The 19,774-nt window shown below is 35.6% G+C and overlaps 1 protein-coding gene across 4 annotated transcripts in view; it reads right to left on the minus strand.

Moving 5' to 3' along the window:
* The window catches only part of ZUP1 (zinc finger containing ubiquitin peptidase 1), a 28,805-nt gene that overhangs the window by 1,164 nt on the left and 7,867 nt on the right, over positions 1-19,774 (minus strand). For all 4 annotated transcript variants that reach the window (XM_066248106.1, XM_066248107.1, XM_066248105.1 and 1 more), the window contains 6 exons: positions 18,440-18,561; positions 13,492-13,660; positions 8,934-9,122; positions 8,224-8,389; positions 5,468-5,619; positions 4,163-4,383 (listed from right to left, as the gene is read on the minus strand). In XM_066248106.1, coding sequence (XP_066104203.1) covers positions 4,163-4,383; positions 5,468-5,619; positions 8,224-8,389; positions 8,934-9,122; positions 13,492-13,660; positions 18,440-18,561 — 1,019 coding nt within the window. The remainder of the gene's footprint in view (positions 1-4,162; positions 4,384-5,467; positions 5,620-8,223; positions 8,390-8,933; positions 9,123-13,491; positions 13,661-18,439; positions 18,562-19,774) is intronic.

Genomic DNA, 19,774 nt, shown 5'->3' on the forward strand with positions numbered 1-19,774 from the left:
AAACCTGGGTCCTCAGCATCCCAGGTTGATGCTGTATCTATTGCACCACCGCCTGGTTAGGCTAAATAAATTTGTATTTATTATTTGATTAAATTTTACTAAGAAAGATTTTTTAAATAAGTGCTCCAACATCCAGAACAGAATTTGGAATAGATTCTCAAAATATTTATGGTGGGAATGTCTCATGTTAATTATAAGATAGTTGCCAGGGAAAAATATTAAAAAACAAAATGATTTTCCTACTTGAGTAACAGCCACACAATTAAAACAGTATAATTAATTTAAGTCCAAATATGAAGAACAAAACATAAAATGCTGTTATAAATGTCTATATATTAAGATACTTTAAAATACCAACTTTGTTTTGAAATTCCTACAATTAAAATTGTCATTATCACTAAGGAGAAAAAGGACATATTAAAAATAAGCTTTAAAAACACACAAAAGTAAAATCATTATTTTGTCTTTATTTAAGGCTGCTGATTTCTATCTGAAGATAGGCAGATAAATCAGTATGACAATATTTGCTGAACCCCTACAATGTAGAAAGCATTGTTAAAAAGGACAGAATAACTGTAAGACAGATGGTAAAAAAAAAAAAAAAGGCTTTAAAACAATATGTAAAAGCAATATTAAATTGATATTTTTTATTTTTCAAAATATATTATCTTTTCAACATTAAAAGTGAAACTGTTCACACAAAAGCTGAGCAAGCATAATGAAACTATGCGACTTTGTATCATCACAGAAGTAGTGATATAGGGCAAGGCACTGTTTGTAAATTGCCTGAATTAGAATCCTTACTGTTATTTGGTAGCTGTGTGACTTGAGGAATATAACAGTTTATCTGACTATAGGCACCCTCATCTGTAAAATGAGAACAGTGGGTATTTTATAGGGCCATTTCGTAGATTAAATTAGTTAACCCTTTGAGTAGTGAGTTTTTTCATGCTCACTGAACCTTGGGAGTGAGGTTTTTTTTTCAAAAAATGAAATTAGTTCCAGTTACAATTTTATTAACTTAAAATCATGTTTATTTGATAACCAATTTTTGCAAACAAGAAGAACATATATTTGCCTTTTTTTAATGTTGCCTTACACATTTTTAAAATAAATCCATCATACTCTTGGATGGTCAGGAGGCACAAGGACGTACAAGAACGTTCGTATGTTAATATATATTGTATGTGAAGTGTTTAGGATAGCACCTAGTAGAAAGCAAGCATTATCCAAATGTTACCTTTTTTTTAAGTGAGAGGTTGGGAGGCAGAAAGACTTCTGCATGCGCCCTGACCAGGATTCACCCCACAAGCCCTCTACTGGGCAATGCTCCTGCTCCGTTGCTTGGCAACCAAGGTATTTTAGTTTTTTGGCCTGAGGCGAGGCCATAAAGCCATCCTCAGCACCCAGGGTAAACTTGCTCGAACCATTCAAGCCATGGCTGCAGGAGAGGAAGAGAGAGAAAGAGAGAGAGAGAAAAAGACAGAGAGAGAGAGAGAGAGAGAGAGAGAGGGAGAGAGAGAAAGACAGAGAAGAGAGGAGGGAGAGGGGTGGAGAAGCAGATGGTTGCTCCTCCTGTGTGCCCTGACAGGAAATTGAACCCGGGACTTTGACATGCCCGGCCAATGCTCTACTGCTGAGCCACTGGCCAGGGCCCCAAATATTACTTTTATTAATACAGTACGTCCTCACTTAACATCATCAATGAATTCTGTGACTTTAAGTGAAATGATGTATAACGAAACCAATTTTACCCTAGGCAAAGTGATATAAACAACAATGAAATCTCTACCATGAATTTTATAGTAAAATAACATTGAACAAAATAATGTAGGGGAGGGGCACAAAGAAAACTAGATAGAGGGTGACGGAGGACAATCTGACTTTGGGTGATAGGTATGCAGCATAATTGAATGACAAGATAACCTGGACATGTTTTCTTTGAACATATGTACCCTGATTTATTTTTTTTATTTTTATTTTTTTTGTATTTTTCCAAAGTTGGAAACAGGGAGGCAGTCAGACAGACTCCTGCATGCGCCTGACCATGATCCACCTGGCATGCCCACCAGGGGGCGATGCTCTGCTCATCTGGGGCGTCGTTCTGCCACAATCAGAGCCATTCTAGCACCTGAGGCAGAGGCCACAGAGCCATCCTCAGCGCCCAGGCAAAGGTTGCTCCAATGGAGCCTTGGCTGAAGGAAGGGAAGAGAGAGAGAGAGAGGGAGGAGAGGGGGAGGGATGGAGAAGCAGATGGGCGCTTCTTCTGTGTGCCCTGGCCGGGAATTGAACCCAGGACTCCTGCCCGCCCAGGCTGATGCTCTACCACTGAGCCAACCGGCTAGGGCTGTACCCTGATTTATTGATGTCACCCTATTAAAATTAATAAAAATTTATGTATTAAAAAAAATGATGTTATCCAAGGAACTGCTATATTACAATTATAATCATATTATAATTATTATCCCTTCTCAATCTAGCAGCATTGTATATTGTCAGTGATTCTGATCTTATGGTTCAAGATACAGCTATTCTCTATGACTAAAGAAAAGAGCCTGACTTGTGGTGGCACAGTGGATAAAGCATTGACCTGGGAATGCTGAGGTCGCCGGTTCAAAACCCTGGGTTTGCCTGGTCAAGGCACATATGGGGAGTTGATGCTTCCTGCTCCTCCCCCCTTTCTCTCTCTGTCTCTCTCCTCTCTTTCTCTCTCCCTCTCTCTCTCCTTTCTAAAATGAATAAATTTAAAAAAAAATTAAAAAAAAAAAGAAAAGAAGGAATAGTAACATTTGTACATTTTTATTATTCTAACACTACCAAGGTCTCAGTTTCCAAACCAGAAAGACAGTAGCTAGCTAAAGTGTTCAGCTAGACTCCAGGATAATATTTAACCCCATCTATGCTCTCAATACTTATCTATGCACTGGTGAACAAGTATCTTGGTATTATATAATAATCAAAATTAACCTATAACTTTATTTAGCCAAATTAATAATAGAGTAAAAAAAATAAATGTAAAACAGTCCTTGCCTTTACACTCCACATTGTGAGGCTAAAAAGATTATTACCCTAGCTCTAGCTCTCATTTCAAACAATTTTAGTCCTCTCCCTTATAATTCTATTATTCTCCATAAAATCTTCCCCGTTAGTCCTCTGTCTCTTCTCTCTTTAGAGGGAAACAAATTGATGTGAAATACTCCGGTGGTGACATTTTTTCCCTTAAAATTCTGAGAACTATGTATTTTCTAGGTTTATACCACATAGCTTTTTTATACCAAGTGGAGGGTTTGAATTCCTAAACTCATCACTTAACTGCAAGAGATAAAGAGGTAATTGTACTGAAGTTAAAGTCTAGAACTGTGTACATCCAAGAAGCCCAAGTGCATGACAAAAAGCCTTGGAAATCATGAATCACATACAACAAGCAATTCTAAGATCAGCACAAATTAGACTTCCTTGATTAATTAGGTTTTCTTATCATAAACGTTATATATGTTGGCATTTTTCATCATTCACCTGACATTAAAAATTAAATTACTTATTATATTAAGTATTTTTATGAAGCTCTGAGTATAGTATTTAAAAGTAATTAGATAGCATTTGAAATTTAAAGATGTCTCCTCCAGGGATTAAATGACATCAAAACAAAATATCTTTGCTGACTGAATGATAAAGAATAAGGTGTTAAAAGTAACAAAGGGATAATATTGACTTTAACTAAAAATTTTAAACTCTGGCCTGACCAGGCGTGGAACAATGGATAGAGCATTGGAATGGGACACAGAGGACCCAGGTTCGAAAACCTGAGGTTGCTGGCTTGAGTGTGAGATCACAGACATGACCTCATGGTCACTGGCTTGAGCCCAAAAGGTTGCTGGCTTGAACCTCAAGGTCTCTGGCTTAAGCCCAAGGTCACTGGCTTGAGCAAGGGGTCACTAGCTCTGCTGTAGCCCCCCGGTCAAGGCACATATTAGAAAGCAATCAATGAACCACTAAGGAGCTGCATCGAAGAATTGATGCTTTTCATCTCTCTTACTTCCTGTCTGTCTGCCACTATCTGTCCTTCTGTTTCTGTCAAAAAAACCAAATAAATAAAATAAAAACTTTAAACTCTGAAGTTCAACTTGTTTAAGCTACACATAATAAATATTTAGATACTTACGATTTTCTCCTCTGCAGTGAGGACACCCTCTACGGCCACTATCTGGTATTGTTTATGCTTTAAATTCCCCACAAATTTCCGAAGTTGCTTGAGGTTGCTAGCCTCCACATCTTGTGTTAATAGTTTCTGCATTTCTCGAGAAGGACATCCAGGATCAAATATTAGTAAACATAATGTTCGGTTTTTTCTCTCTTCAATTCCAACAACTGTTCGACTGTGACCTATCAAAACATAATAGATATAAATACAGATAAGGCTTCATTACAAAACATTCTCTACTGTGCCCTACGTATTAGTTTTTCTTACCTAATCCCTTGATTCTTCCTATTCATTGTAAGTATCTCAAATGAAAGGATTTGAAATTTACCTACACTAAAACAAAGCTAATGGTTCTAAAAGATAAACAAAAGTAAATTTATACAGGGTGGATGGAGCAAAAGCAAGTTTATAGTTGTGAGTATATGAAAGTTTGTTCTTGTATTATTATTTATTAATATTGTATTATTTTCCATATGAACTGTAAAACTACTTTTGTCCCACCCTGTATGTACAGTACTAGACCTTCAATAGGGGGGAGGCTTACTATTTATTGCTTATATTCCTAAATGATGAAATTCCTAACATTTACTTTTCTTTATTCCAAATCATCCATTCAACCACATTTATCAAATATCCACGTGCCAGGCAATCCTGCAAGAAGTAGTGATACAGAAGCGAACAAAACAAACACCCCTGTCTTCTGGAGCTTACATTATAATGGGAAGAAATACTCTATCAACAAGTTAAGTAAGTATATATTATGCTATATAAAAAAATAAAGCAGGGAAGAAACGTCAGCGGCACCCTGGCCAGGGAGCTCAGTTGCTTATAGCACTGTCTCGATATGCCAAAGTTGTTAGATCCCTCGTAGGGCACTTAAAAGAATCAAGGAATGAATGCACAGGGAAGTGGATTAATAAAAGAAAAAAAAGATAAAAATGCCAGTTGTGGGAGTTGGGTTAATGAGATGAAATCTTAAGTAAGGTGGTCGGGAAAGGCCTTATTGAAGTGACACATGGGTAAAGACCTGAACAAAATAAGGGATAAACAATAAATGAAGAGGGAACTAGGCAGCCCTGAAGATAGCAAGGATATCATCTTTCATTACTTACAAATATAACTAAGAAAATCAGACATACTATGTCACAATACTCCCCTCCTCTCCATTATCAGAATCTTAACCTGTCCTAAAGCAAAAGCCAATTTGTTGTATTATAAAGAGACTGTCTTACAAGTTACACTTATTATCTATGAAGTTATACTAACCTTGATGCTGCAGATAGAGAGGGGGTTTAGATGTACACACTACTTTTGGACCTCCTTCCCTCTCTAAAGAATAATAGTTCAATATCCATTCAAATAAGCGAGGGTGCGTACCCAAAGGACCAGTGGACTTGTGAAAATCCACAATATGGCACCTATAATAAAATTGACAAAATAATTATTTAGAGAATATTTTAAAAATTATTTTCATTAGTGGAGTTATGAAATATAAAAATTTCTTAGTTTAGAATTCTATTTCATCATTATTTTACAAAATAAAAAATGCAAATTTTAGTATTTATATGGAAAACTTATTTTTTAAAATTTATTTTTTAATTTATTAGATGACATGGTTCACCAAACCACACGTTTCAAGTGTACAACTCAATATAATGCCATCTACACACCACATATACCTTAAACTTATGACTAAGGAAAACTGTCATTTTTATGAGGAAATAATTATTTAATAATATCATAAGGTTGATGACAAAGCTAAGTTACAAAGATTTTCTGATATAAAATCTCCATGAATAGTAGATGAGGATCATACTTGATCTTTAAGTCATCTACATATAGCCTGAGACACAGCCTTTTATTTTTAAGACTCTTAAACTGATAAACAGAAGCTGACTTTTAATTTTAATACCTCAATAGCCATTCACATCTATCAAAAAGATCCTGAATATTTTTCCTGTCATCTCTCTCAAATTCCAACAATAAACAAGAAAAGAATACCTATTACAAATCAGAAAGAAATCTTAATGTAATCTGATCTATTAATATATACATCTCTCTGTCTCCTATTTGACACCAGAGCCTGGTGGTATTGTTTCCTCAAGAGGAAATAAAATTATTTTAACCAGAGCACTATTTACACTCTTCAACAATTATTTCTTTTAAAAGGTCAGGTATAAACAAAAGCAATTAAAAGCTTTATTTTCACTTTAAAGTATAGCACAGATATCCTGTCCTTGTGGGTCTTGGCAAAAAAATCTCCAAATACACCCAAATGTAATGGTTGCTACCTCTAACTTCAGTAAGCTTAATGTTGATAACTTTCAAACTGATTACTACTGAGCTTTAAATGGTGAAATAAAGTTTTGGATAATTGTTAAAAATAGAACAATGCTTTTGGATTAGTAGTTGACTGCATGTTTATATTTAGAATGTGAAGTAGGGAACAGAGTATAATTTATAGAGCACAAAGGAAGACATTTAAGTAACTAGTAAATAAATTTAAATTTTCGTAATAAAGGCTTTATGGAAAGAAAGACCAAACTATTTCAGGTACCAAAGAAAAAAGCTAGATATATCAGATATTTTAGATGGAAACTTTCCTTAACATTGGAAAACATGATATAGTATATATAATATGAATGGGTATATTGGTAAAAAGAAAAAAAGGAAAAAGAAATTGAGAGCATAAAAATAGTGCTTTCAATTTAAATAATTCAAGAAAGTTATTATACACACATTAGTATTTTTATTTAAAATTAAAAACATATCTTAACCTCTAAACCTAATCAATTAATATGGTAGGAATGCTGTAAAATACTGGCTAAATTACCTAGGAACAAACAAAAGAAAGTACGAAGTCATGAAGCTTAAGGCAAACAAAATAATACTGAAGAAAATGAGTTAAACACCCAAGGATGGGGAGAATGGGAACAGATAAGAAACAGCCACACAGGCCCTGGCCAGTTGGCTCAGTGGTAGAGCGTTGGCTGGCCTGTGGAAGTCCTGGGTTCGATTCCTGGCCAGGGCACACAGGATAGGCACCCGTCTGCTTCTCCACCCTTCGCCCTCTCCTTCCTCTTTCTCTCTCTCTTCCCCTCCTGCAGCCAAGGCTCCACTGGAGTAAACGCTGGCTCAGGCACTGAGGATGGCTCCGGGCCTCCACCTCCTTGGCCTCCACCTCAGGCACTAGAATGGCTCCGGTTGCAATGGAGCAACACCCCAGATGGGCAGAGCATTGCCCCCTGGTGGGCATGCCAGGTGGATACCAGTTGGGCATATGCAGGAGTCTGTCTCTCTGCCTCCCTGCTTCTCACTTCAGAAAAAAAAAAAGAAACTGCCACACAATTCTGAAACATGGAGAGCCACATACATATGCCAAGAAATAAGACAATTGTCTTAAAACCCCAGAGAAACTGAGAGTTTAGAGGCACAAGGTGTTGGGGATAGTAGTGGGGATAAAAATAGGAGATTAAATAAGTTTTCATTAAGAAGGAAAATCACTCCTCACACCCCCTACCCCCAAAGGCAGGAGCTGGAGCAGAAGAGTGGAGAACTCTTCTCTGAATGGCATCTGAGACTAGATCTCTCTCTGTACCAATACTGGAAAGTTCCCCAACCAAACAGCAAGTTTAAGACCCCTAAATGAAGTCTGCTAAGCTGCAAACTCCATGCAATCCTACAGGACCTCCAATCAGCTTTTTAGATGAATTGAGGGTGAACAGGTGGGAGATATAGGGAATGCAATAAACAATGTCTAAAACCGATAAACTAAGAGAAAGCCATGAAAGCATATTATTTAAGAACAATGAAAAGTGACCACTGCCTCTGAGAAACCGAACTTGGGAATAGAGAGGAGCATGAGATGGAGAATGAGTTGTTGTTGTTCATTATAAACCCTTTAGGGCTACTTAAAGTTTATTTTTAACTGTTTCCTATCAAAGGATAGAAAAACAAAAACACAGAAATAATAAACCTCCCAGATATGACAATAATATTAACTTAGTTTTTAAGGTACATACTTTACCCTTAGGGAGGTCAGGAGTGTATAGATCTCACATGCTCCGATCCAGGCCTTTGTTCCCTGTAACCTGTTATTAAGTTGACAGGCACCCTGAGGATCAAAACCTTCCCTCCACGCATCTTCAATCATAGACTGAATTTTTGGAATACAAGGAACTGACATACCTAAAATCATACAAGCAAACATGTTACATGGTAGTTCCTAAAGTGCTGAATAATATATCATTTGTCAGTACAGCATTTACTCTACAGTAACCTAAAACACTGTTTTTTGTTTGTTTGTTTTTGGAATTTTTATTTTTATTTATTTTTAATTTTTTAAATAATTTTATTTTAAAACACTTTTTAAAAGTTATTCTTGGTATCCTCTATTGTATCAGTTTCTCTTCTTCTAACCAGAATTCAGGTTTTTAATGTAAATATCCACCAAAGTATTTCTTCATCAAAGCCATTAATTGTCTCTACTATACATTAATTCATGTACAGCATTTACTCTAGAAGAATCTACAATGTAGTTTCTAAGAGTTATTCCTGACATTTCCTATTGTATCAGATTCTCTTCCTCTAACCAGAACACAGGTTATTAATGTAAATATCCACGAAAATACTTCTTCATTAAAGTCATTAATTGACCCCACTATATATTAATCCACTCTATATCATATGTACATTATCAGATGACAAGTTCAAAGTATTGTATTTCACATACCTTTCAAGCAATCATCATAAGCATCATTTTGTAATAATGATGACAGGAGCATCTGGAAATTTCTGTAACCACAACCCCAACCTTTGTCACCAAAGGATGAATGGAAGTGATCCACTACTGTAGAGAGCCACACATGCCTCACATCTGGGGCAGCATTCTGATAATACCTATGAAGTGCTTCAATAATTCCTAAAGTAGAAGCAAGATTTGGAAGAATTAGTTCTCTTTTTATGGCTAATATCAATCTGTCCGTCAAGCGCCACATCTAAATCTGTCAATTCCATCTTCTTTATCTTTTTCTTTCAATTAGCAACAATCGCACCTTGGATAAACCTCATTCGCTACAACACCACCCACCACTACACAAAGCTCTTCTTTATCTTTTTGTGAATATAGCCTAGTTCACATCCCGGTTTGCCATTGTATCAATCACTTCTAAAGTTCAAGGCAGCTTTTCAAAAGGATATAGTCTATTATAGGGCCATGTTCTGTAATCTTTACAGTTACATATTTTTAGTTATATATAAGGTAGTGGTTCTATAGTAACTCTACAATATATGCACAAATAGAAATTAAAGAATGACACAAATTAAGAACAAATGGAAGTTCTAATATTTTCTTCCTGTATACCCTAATGAATCATATTACATATTTCCTGGATCTTCTATTCCACATAGAAATCTTTTTACATGGAGACCCTTAGAGAAGTAGAGAAAGTATAAATTCACTGAGTGGTGCTGAGATAAATAAGCAATAAGAAATTTAAGTATTGTTATAAATAAAGGGAAAATATTTGACTCATACCTTCTTTTCCTCTCTGCCTCCCTCTTTCTCTCTCACACATATATAGGTACAAATATATTCCAAGTGGATTAAAGCTTAAATATGAAAAGCAAAGTATAAATATTTAAAGAAAATATAAAGAAATATATTTATAGTATCAAAGATGGGGAGGTATTTCAACATGAGACCTAGGATACAAATAAAGGGAAAGATGGAGAAATTTAATTATATTCAAATTTAAAACTCTGTCTAAAGACACCATGTACAAAATATTAAAAACTGGAACTACCTTATGTTCCAGTGATTCTACTTCTGGGTACATAGGTAAAGAAACCTAAAACACTACTTTGAAAGATTAAGTATTTGAAAGAATATACGCACCCCTATGTTCATGGTAGTGTTACTTACAATAAACAAAATATGGAAACAACCCAAGTGCTCATCAAGAGATGAGCAGATGAAAAAGCTGTGATAACATATATATAATAAAATATTACTCAGCTATAAAAAATGAAACCTTATCATTTGTAATAACATGGATGGGCCTAGAGGATATTAAGCTAAGTGAAATAAGTCATTCAGAGAAAAACAAATACCACACAATTTCATTTGTATGTGGAATCTAAAGGGCAAAAATAAACCATCAAAACGGAGGGGCAGAGCATCGCCCACTGGTGGGCAGAGCGTCGCCCCTGGTGGGCGTGCTGGGTGGATCCCGGTTGGGCGCATGCGGGAGTCTGTCTGACTGTCTCTCCCCGTTTCCAGCTTCAGAAAAATACAAAAAAAAAAAAAAAAAAAAAAAAAAGAAACCTGACACAGACTCATAGACACAGAGAACAGACTGATGGTTACCAAAGGGGAGAGACTTAGTGGACTAAGTGAGAAAGGTAAAGGGATCAAGAAGTACAAATTGGTAGTTATAAAATAGTCACAGGGATGTAAAATGCTGTATAGGGAATATAATCAAAGACATTGTAATAACTATGTATGGTGTCAGGTGGGCACTTCAAATATTAGAGAAAACACTTTGTAAAGTATGATTGTCTAATCACTATGCTATACCCCTGAAACTAATACAAAGTAACACTGAATATAAAGTGTAATTCCAAAATAAAATTTAAAAAATAAACCTATCATATACAAAATTTAAAGGCAAAATTATATACCTGAAGAAAATAGTTATACCACATAAAATCAACAAATTAGAATCCTGACTACTTAAAGGACTCTCAAAAATTAATAAGAAAAAGAAAATCCAACAGAAGAACAAAAAATGAATGGAATAGGTTATTCTGAAGAAACGTCAGGAGTAATCAAGGCAAGGCATATTAAGACATGTATTATCTCATACTCTATTAAATAACAGAAATTATAAAGTATCATCATAAAAAGTATGAGTGAGAATACTGATGCAAATGTAGATTACGATCACTATGGAAAACAATTCCTTAATAACTTTAACAAAGTTAAGCATGCACATGTCCTTTAACTTAGTACTGTATTTCCAGTTCTGAATAATATGAGAGAAACCCTTAAAGGAGACATGTTTATAATTAAAGAGTGAAAAACTGAAAACAAGCCCAAATGCTTGTCAACATGAAAACAGATAAGTGAGTTTTGTATCATTCATACAAGGAAATACTATCCAGCAGTAAAAACGGACAGCTATAAGAGTCAATATATTTCGGCAAATCAAATTAGAGTATACATATTATATACCAATTTGTATGTAATTTAAATGTAATCTATTACCTATTGTTTATGGAAAGCTACATATACAGTAAAGTATGAAAACATATGGGAGTGATAAATACTAACTTCAGTAAAATGGTTTCCTCTGTGGAGGAGAAGGGATTAAAGCCAGAGAGAGCATACAGGAGATTTAACACACATAGCAAATGTTTTACAGCTTTAAAACATTAAGATTCAAAAAACATGGGTGATGGAAACAAAACTCTTTCCATATAATTTTTCTTTTACTACACTAATAGATATATTATTTAAAACATAGGGGACAAAAGGCATTTTTTTCGAGCAAGACAAATCTGCTTGTATATACTAGCTGGGCCAATAACTAGCTATGTAACTGCACCTTGGGAAAGAAACTTAACCTAAGTCACAATTACCTCACCAAGAAAAATGTAACAGCACATAAGAGAATGTATTGAGAATAAATTATATCTTATTAAAGTATAAAAATCTTAGTGTCTAAAACTGTATTAAACAATAGGATAGCCATTGTCTACAGATGGCTATCGAGTGCTTGAAATGTGGCTTGCCCCCTTTGAGATGTTCTGTAAATTTTAAAATACATACAAAATTTTGAAGAATGTACAAAGACTGCAAAATATCTCATTAATAGATTTTAATATGGGTTACTTGTTGAAATAATATGAACCCAACAGATTTAAAATTATTAAAATTAATTTTACATTGCCCTTTTTATTTTTCTAATGGGATTACTGAAAATTTTAAGTTATATATGTAGCCCATTTTTATTTCTATTAGGTGACATTGGTCTAGTGATAGGCAAACTGCAGCTCATGAGCCACATGCAGCTCTTTGGCCCCTTGAGTGCGGCTCTTCCACAAAACACCATATGCGGGCACTACCTCAATAAGGAATGTACCTACCTATATAGTTTAAGTTTAAAAAATATGGCTCTCAAAAGAAATTTCAATTGTTGTACTGTTGATATTTAACTGTTGACTAATGAGTTTGCCGACCACTGGTCTAGAACACAGTAAACACTTAAAAGTTTTTTTAAAAGGTTCTTTTTCAACACAAGTGTTGGCGAGGGTGTGGGGAAAAGGGGACCTTCCTGCATTGTTGGTAGGAATGCAGATTGGTGCGGCCACTGTGGAAAGAATGGAGTACCTCAAAAAATTAAAAATGAAACTGCCTTATGACCCAGTGATTTGACTTCTGGGAATTTATCCAAAGGAACCCAAAACACCAATTTGAAAGAATATATGCACACCTATGTTTACTGCAAAGTTATTTACAATAGTCAAAATTTGGAATTAGCTAAAGTGCCCATCAGTAGATAAGTGGATAAAAAAAGCTGTGGTACATTTATACAATGGAATACTATGCAGCCATAAAAAGGAAACCTTACCTTTCACAACAGGTGGATGGACCTGGGGAGCATTATGCTAAGTAAAATTAGCCAGTCAGATGAAAGACAAGTTCCATATGATTCTACTCATATGTGGAATCTAATGAATGAAACTAACCAAATAGCGACAGACTCATACATATAGAGCAGGCTGACAGTTGCTGGGGTAGGCTGGGTGAAGGGGGTGGAGGGATTGAACCAAAAAGAGAAGAAAATTCATGAACACGGACAACAGTGTGGCAATTGTGGGGGGAGGAGGGCATAGTGGGAATAAGTGGTGATGGCCGAAGGCTTGACTTGGGGGGTGAACACACAATACGGTGTACAGAGATGTGTTATAGAATTGGGCACCTATTACCTGTATAATTATGCTAATCAGGGTCACCCCAACAAAATCAGTTAAAAATGTGCTGGTACATTTTCAAATATGAAGTAAATTAACACTAGAAAAGTAAATATTTTTAAGTGAATTATTTACTGTAAAAACAGAAATTTAGAAGTTTCAAAACAACATATTAGTAAAAATTATTTGAACACAGTCTCACCTAAAACTATACAAACTGTGGATTATGAAAATTCAGCAAATTTCAAGTAACCCTGATCACATCAGTGATATACAGAATATTAATACTATGATCTTGATGTTTCAGTACTTACCAGAAGTTTTTGTTTTTCCATCATCAATACCAAGAGCTAGTGATTCCATCATATCGGCTTTTCTTCTGTGAAATTCCGATGGATGCATTCTCCCACTGTTCACTTCTCTCTCCATACGCTGTAGCTGCTGCTGTTTGTACCCTCCAGAATTATCTAAACCATATTGTCGCTATTGAACATAAAAACAAGTAACTTAATTTTTATGTCCCTTTACCTCAGTGAAGAAGGAAACTTACCACTATTTTATTTACCTGGATAACACATTTTGAAACATTCTGGTTTATACACTTTTATAAAAGCCAACTTAAAGATTTTTATGAAAAATTGCACACACACAAAATCTCTGAATTAGTAATAGCCTTTCTCCATAAGCAACCATTGTGACAAGAGAATTGCAGTCTTTGCAGCAGAGAAAATAAGGAATCTTGTCTTTGTACTAAATGCAGGTGAAAGACAGATGAGTTCTGAACATACTGCTAATTTTTTTCAGAGAAACCTGTCAGTACTTGTTATTGTAGGCTAGTCTACAAAGGCCTACTTAGTTCAGAATTCATTCTACATAGTAAGTGAACTGTTTTTGCACGATGAATAATCAATCTCAAATAAGATGTATAAAACAACCTTTTTGGAAAAAGTTCTGAGAGCTAAATATCTAACTTGCAAAGTTACATAAGGCAAGAAGACTTGGGAAAAGCCAATTATTGTTCTCTCTTGAATCCTGGTGGGAAAATATTTTGCAAGTAAATGAATCACAAACGAGAAAAACAGTCTAAAATAGATATTCCAAAATAAGAATTAAATTTCCTCATACATGCCATATGTAAGATGTCTGAGAAAAAAGTCAGAGGTCTAATAAATTTGGGAAAATTATGATATGCACAATGCACGTTAGTATACACAGGGGTCCTCGGGTTAGAACAGTCTCAACATACAACATTTCAAGTTTACGACATTCACTCCCATAAAACTTTAAAAAATTGAGTTGTGTTTTGGTTCCCATTGATAGTGTACTTATGTTTTGGTTCCCATTGACGGTGTACATGATGACTACATGGGCGAACTAGTTCAGTTGCACGTAGTGGAAGAATACTCCATACTGCGTATCCTAACTCATGTAATGGAATTAGCCTCTATGACCCACTATCTCCAGCACCTTCTGCAGGTTCTATTACCTCTCCAGCTTCCTCTTCCCAATAGGTCACTCTCTCCCACCTTGTAACGCCCCTTCCAGTGTGCAAGCCAACCACAGGAATAAAGGTAAGAAAATTTTTAACACTCATTGGTAATTTTTCTGTTACTACAGTACAGTGTATACAGTACATTATATTTATGTCCTTTCCTTTTTCTGTGACTTAGTTGTGTTTTTATGTCCTAGATTATGATTTTACAACTGCAGCAGGATAGGTAAGTGACTTAGACTAGGGTGTGCTTCCACTTACAGTAAAACTCAGGTTACAGCACTGTCTTAGGAACGGAACTGTGTCATAACCCGAGGGACCCCCTGTAAAAGGATCTGATAATCTGGAAGTATATAACCCGTCAGTTTATTTTATTTTTCAGTTACAGTTTACATTTACCGTTATTTTGTATTAGCTTCAGACGTAGAGAATAGTGGTGAGACAATCAGTATACCTTATAAAGTATCCCGATACTTCAAGTACCCGTCTGGCACCACATTTTTAATTATTACAATATTATTAACTATTCCCTATGATGTACTTTACATCTCTGTGACTGTTTTGAACAACCAATTTTTACTTAATCCTTTCATCGTTTTCACTCAGTCCCCCAACCTCGCTCTCCTTTGGCTATCATCAGTCTGTTCTCTGTATCTGTGAGTCTGTTAGTGTTTATTCTGTTCTTGAGTCCACACAAAAGTGAAATCATATGGTATTTGTCTTTCTCTTAATGACTTAGTTCACTTCATGTAAGACCCTCTAGGTGCATCAATGCAGTCACAAATGGTAAGATTTCATACTTTTTTATGGCTCAGTAATATTCTATTATATGTATGTACTACTGTTTTTTTATCCACTGATACACTGATGGGCACTTGGGTTGCTTCTCTATCTTGTTTATTGTAAGTACCACTCCAATGAACATAGGTGTTATGAATTTCTTTATTACAAAGACTGGAGAATTCTAAGAACTTTGTGATTCTTCTATTATGTCCTAATTTTAATTGAGTTTGTACCAACTGATGCAATGCTTCAACCTATAACAGATACTGCTCAACCTATATCAATATCAGACATTACCTGACAAGCTGGAGGCCATGAGGATTCAGAATCAGACTGTAAAGGTTGCAAAGCCAAAGAAATGAAATTACAAAGAGACCAAACAGAGAGAGGAATAGTGTTTCCTTGTTGATAAGTATGCCGTAAAGCTTTCATTACTTGGTTCCAGGTTTTTAAACTTAAAGCAGCCTTTCCTTGTGGCTGAAACCAGTAACAATGCTTCCATATTATTTTTAATTAATAACTTAATATTTTTACTTTTATTTTGAACAGTTATACCAGACCCTTTTGCTTGCAGTAGTTTCATGTGCTGGGTCTCTATTGATGAGGAATTGGCGTGAGAATTTCCCATTACTCTGCCTCCCAAAGGTTTTGCTTACCTACCGAGCGGTCTTATACCCCCTTCGGTCTGATGATCCCAAGACTGCAACCTCTGACCTCTTCGAGCCCCTGTTCGTGGGATTGTGCCCCACATTGGGCACCAGATGTTACGAATTTCTTTATGGTTCAAACTCGTGAGGCAAAAGACACACCAGATTCAAATAAATGGGCAGAGGGCTGAAACTCTTAGGCAGATTCAGCCCCGAGAAACTGCACCACTGCATATTTATTGAGTTCCAAAAGCCACAGCTCAGCAGATAAAACTAGAAAGTTACACATGCCTTTTTTCCCATCTGTTTCATCCCCAACCCTGCACGTCTATTGTTTCTTTCATGAACAAGGGACACAAGAAGAGTCAGAGTCCCAGAGCTTATCAATCACAAAGGACATCTGGTTCTTGGAGGCATTCCTCCAGAATCCTGCGTACATGCATTCAAGTAACCCAGGCCAAGGTCTCCCCATGGCTAACATACTCCAAGATCTCGTCTCCAAGTAACCCTGCTCTGCAGTTAACTGCCTTTTATATTGGTGCAGGGTCGTCTCCTACACACAGGGGTGTATATATTCTTTTGAATTAGTGTTTTGGGTTTCTTCAGATATATATATTCAGAAGTGGAATTGCTGGGTTTGAGGCAGTTCCATTTTTAATTTTTTGAGGACTGCTTTCCATAGTGGCTGCACCAAAATATTGTACAATCCCTCCTACAGTGTACAAAGGTTGCCTTTTCTCTACTTCCTCACCAACACTTGTTTGATTTACTGATGATAACCACCTCACCTGATAGTTGCGAGATGATATTTTATTGTGGTTTTAGTTTGAATTACTCTGATGATTAGTGACGCTGAGCATCTTTTCATGTCTGTTGATAGATGTATATCCTTTTTAGGAAAGTGTCTATTCAGGTCCTATGCCCATTATTTAAGTGAATTTTTTTTGGTGTGTTGAGTTGTATCAGGTCTTTATAAATTTTTTATATAAACCTCTTTAACTGAATACTTACAAATCTACTTGATTATAACATTTTTCATCTACATATTGTCCTATTAAGACATAGAAAAAAACATTAAAAAACTCTGAGTATTACTAGCACAGATAACATCATAGTCCGCTATAAATTAGAATTTAAAAAAAAAGAAAAAATCTATTAAAAATTTAGATGCATTAAAAATATACTAGATGTTGTTTCTTTTGTTGAACAGATATCACCCCCTACCCTAACATAAACAAAGTTTCAAATATCATCAACAAAGTTTCCATTAAAAATGGTTCTTCATAAATGTCTGAACTGCAACCACTAAAAGAATTTAAGACTCAGACAGGAGACAGTAATTGTGAATTTCTTTTTTTTTTATAATTTTTTTTTAATTTTTAATTTTTAATTCATTTTAGAAAGGAGAGAGAGAGAGGAGAGAGAGAGAGAGAGAGAAGGGGGGAGGAGCAGGAAGCATCAACTCCCATATGTGCCTTGACCAGGCAAGCCCAGGGTTTCGAACCGGCGACCTCAGCATTTCCAGGTCGACGCTTTATCCACTGCACCACCACAGGTCAGGCCTGAATTTCTTTTTTTAATTACCCATAGAAACATTTAAATTATGAGTCTCATTTTCTTAATTTGCCCCCTCAATTTAACATAGGCTCGAATCCAGGCTTTTCATTAAATAATGCCTGATCCTGAGCAAGTTAAACTACTTAAGCACTTTTTGTCTCCATATCCTCATTTGTAAAAACTAAAGTATGAAAGTTTAAAATAATGTCTTCATAGAGTTGTTGTGAAGATTTTGGGTTATTATATACAACTTGCTTACACTAGTATATGACCGAATGAGTACTTACAAATGGTGGCTGTTATAAACTATAAAATATATATTAAGCCTGACCAGGAGGTAGTGCAGTGGATGGAGCGCCGAAATGGGATGCGGAGGACCCAGGTTCGAGACCTCGAGGTCGCCAGCTTGAGCGTGGGCTCATCTGGTTTGAGCAAAGCTCACCAGCTTGGACCCAAGGTCGCTGGCTCGAGCAAGGCGTTACTTGGTCTGCTGAAGGCCCGTGGTCAAGGCACATATGAGGAAGCAATCAATGAACAACAACTAAGGTGTTGCAGTGAAAAACTAAAGATTGATGCTTCTCATCTCTCTGTTTCTGTCTGTCTGTCCCTATCTATCCGTCTCTCTGACTCTCTCTGTCCCTGTAAAAATTAAATAAAATTAAAAAAATATATATATTAAAAAATATTTAGTATAAGGACAAAAATAGTAGGCTGAAGTCTTGACAGCATGTCTGATAATAAGAATTCTACCAAACCAAAATATAATTGTTATAATCTGTGTACCTGCAGCTTCTGAAATTCTTCCCTTTCTTGTCTTGATTCTTCAGATCTCCTCTTTCTGTCTTCCTCTTGTTGAAGCCGGTGAGCCAATTCTAGATCTCTAGAACATTGGACTCTATCCATACCTATTAGAAATTTTTAGTATTTAGAATAAAATAACTACTGAAATCAAAGCTTACTTATTATATCTTAATATATATTTTAAAAAATGGGTTAAATGCTATTACTTTGCCATTTGTCAATGCCTATGATGTTATAGAAACAGAGTACAAATCTGGCAGAATTTAAACTACCGTTTAAATCACTAATAGTTACTGAGTGTTTCGGCTATGAAGAGGACTTTTTATTAATTATCTCATTTTGATCCTTATGACAACCTTAAGATAGGTATTATCTTCTGAAGAAGTTCAAACTTAGAGAAATTAATTAACACACTTTATTGTTGTTCCTTATTAACACAAATCAAGTAACACTGGTTTTTAAAAAGAATACTGGGATGGGGGAAAGAGCATAAAAATATGTTTGCAAAATGTAGGTATTAGATCACACAGGTATTAATTACAGTCTGGCCCCCAGCAAGCAGTACAACTTTGCACCATCTTTTCCTGTTTCCTCTCTCCAGTGTACCACAGATCATTAGCCAATGGCTTTTGGCCAGTATCTTCTCTTCTTGACCTTCCAATTTGGTGGTTTAATTATGTATCTGAATATTATTTCTTTCCTTTCAAATCTCTCAGCCTCCACTACATCTTCCTATGTAATCACCACTTCTATTGTCGGGAGATATGCTAGTCACACTGATTCTTAGTATACTCAGATCACCTTTTCCTGTCAAAACCCATTATAGGCTTACAGACTAATTTATGCACCCATACAAAGCCTACCAAAAACAAAGTAAGATTTATCAGATGTCCAGCTTCAGAGGGCTATTTTTCACAGTAGTTAGTAAACAACTAACAGAGTAGAAAACTGTTCCATCTTTGCTATAGTAATTCTCATTTTGGGATTAGTCTGAGAAAGCAATTAATGTTGTCTGTCCATGGAAATACTGACTGGTCCTAGGATCACTGACACTGGACACTGAAGGCCACTGCATTAACATGTACCTTAAAACAGTGGTCCCCAACCTTTTTTGAGCCATGGACCGGTTTAATGTCAGAAAATATTTTCACTGACCGGTCTTTAGGGTGGGAAGCATAAATGTATCATGTGACCAAGACAAGCGTCAAGAGTGAATCTTAGAAGAATGTAACAGAGGGAATCTGGTCATTTTTAAATCTAAAACATCATTCAGACTTAAATATAAATAAAACGGAAATAATGTAAGTTATTTATTCT

The sequence above is a fragment of the Saccopteryx bilineata genome, chromosome 12 (assembly GCF_036850765.1).
Source record: "Saccopteryx bilineata isolate mSacBil1 chromosome 12, mSacBil1_pri_phased_curated, whole genome shotgun sequence".
NCBI lineage: Eukaryota > Metazoa > Chordata > Mammalia > Chiroptera > Emballonuridae > Saccopteryx > Saccopteryx bilineata.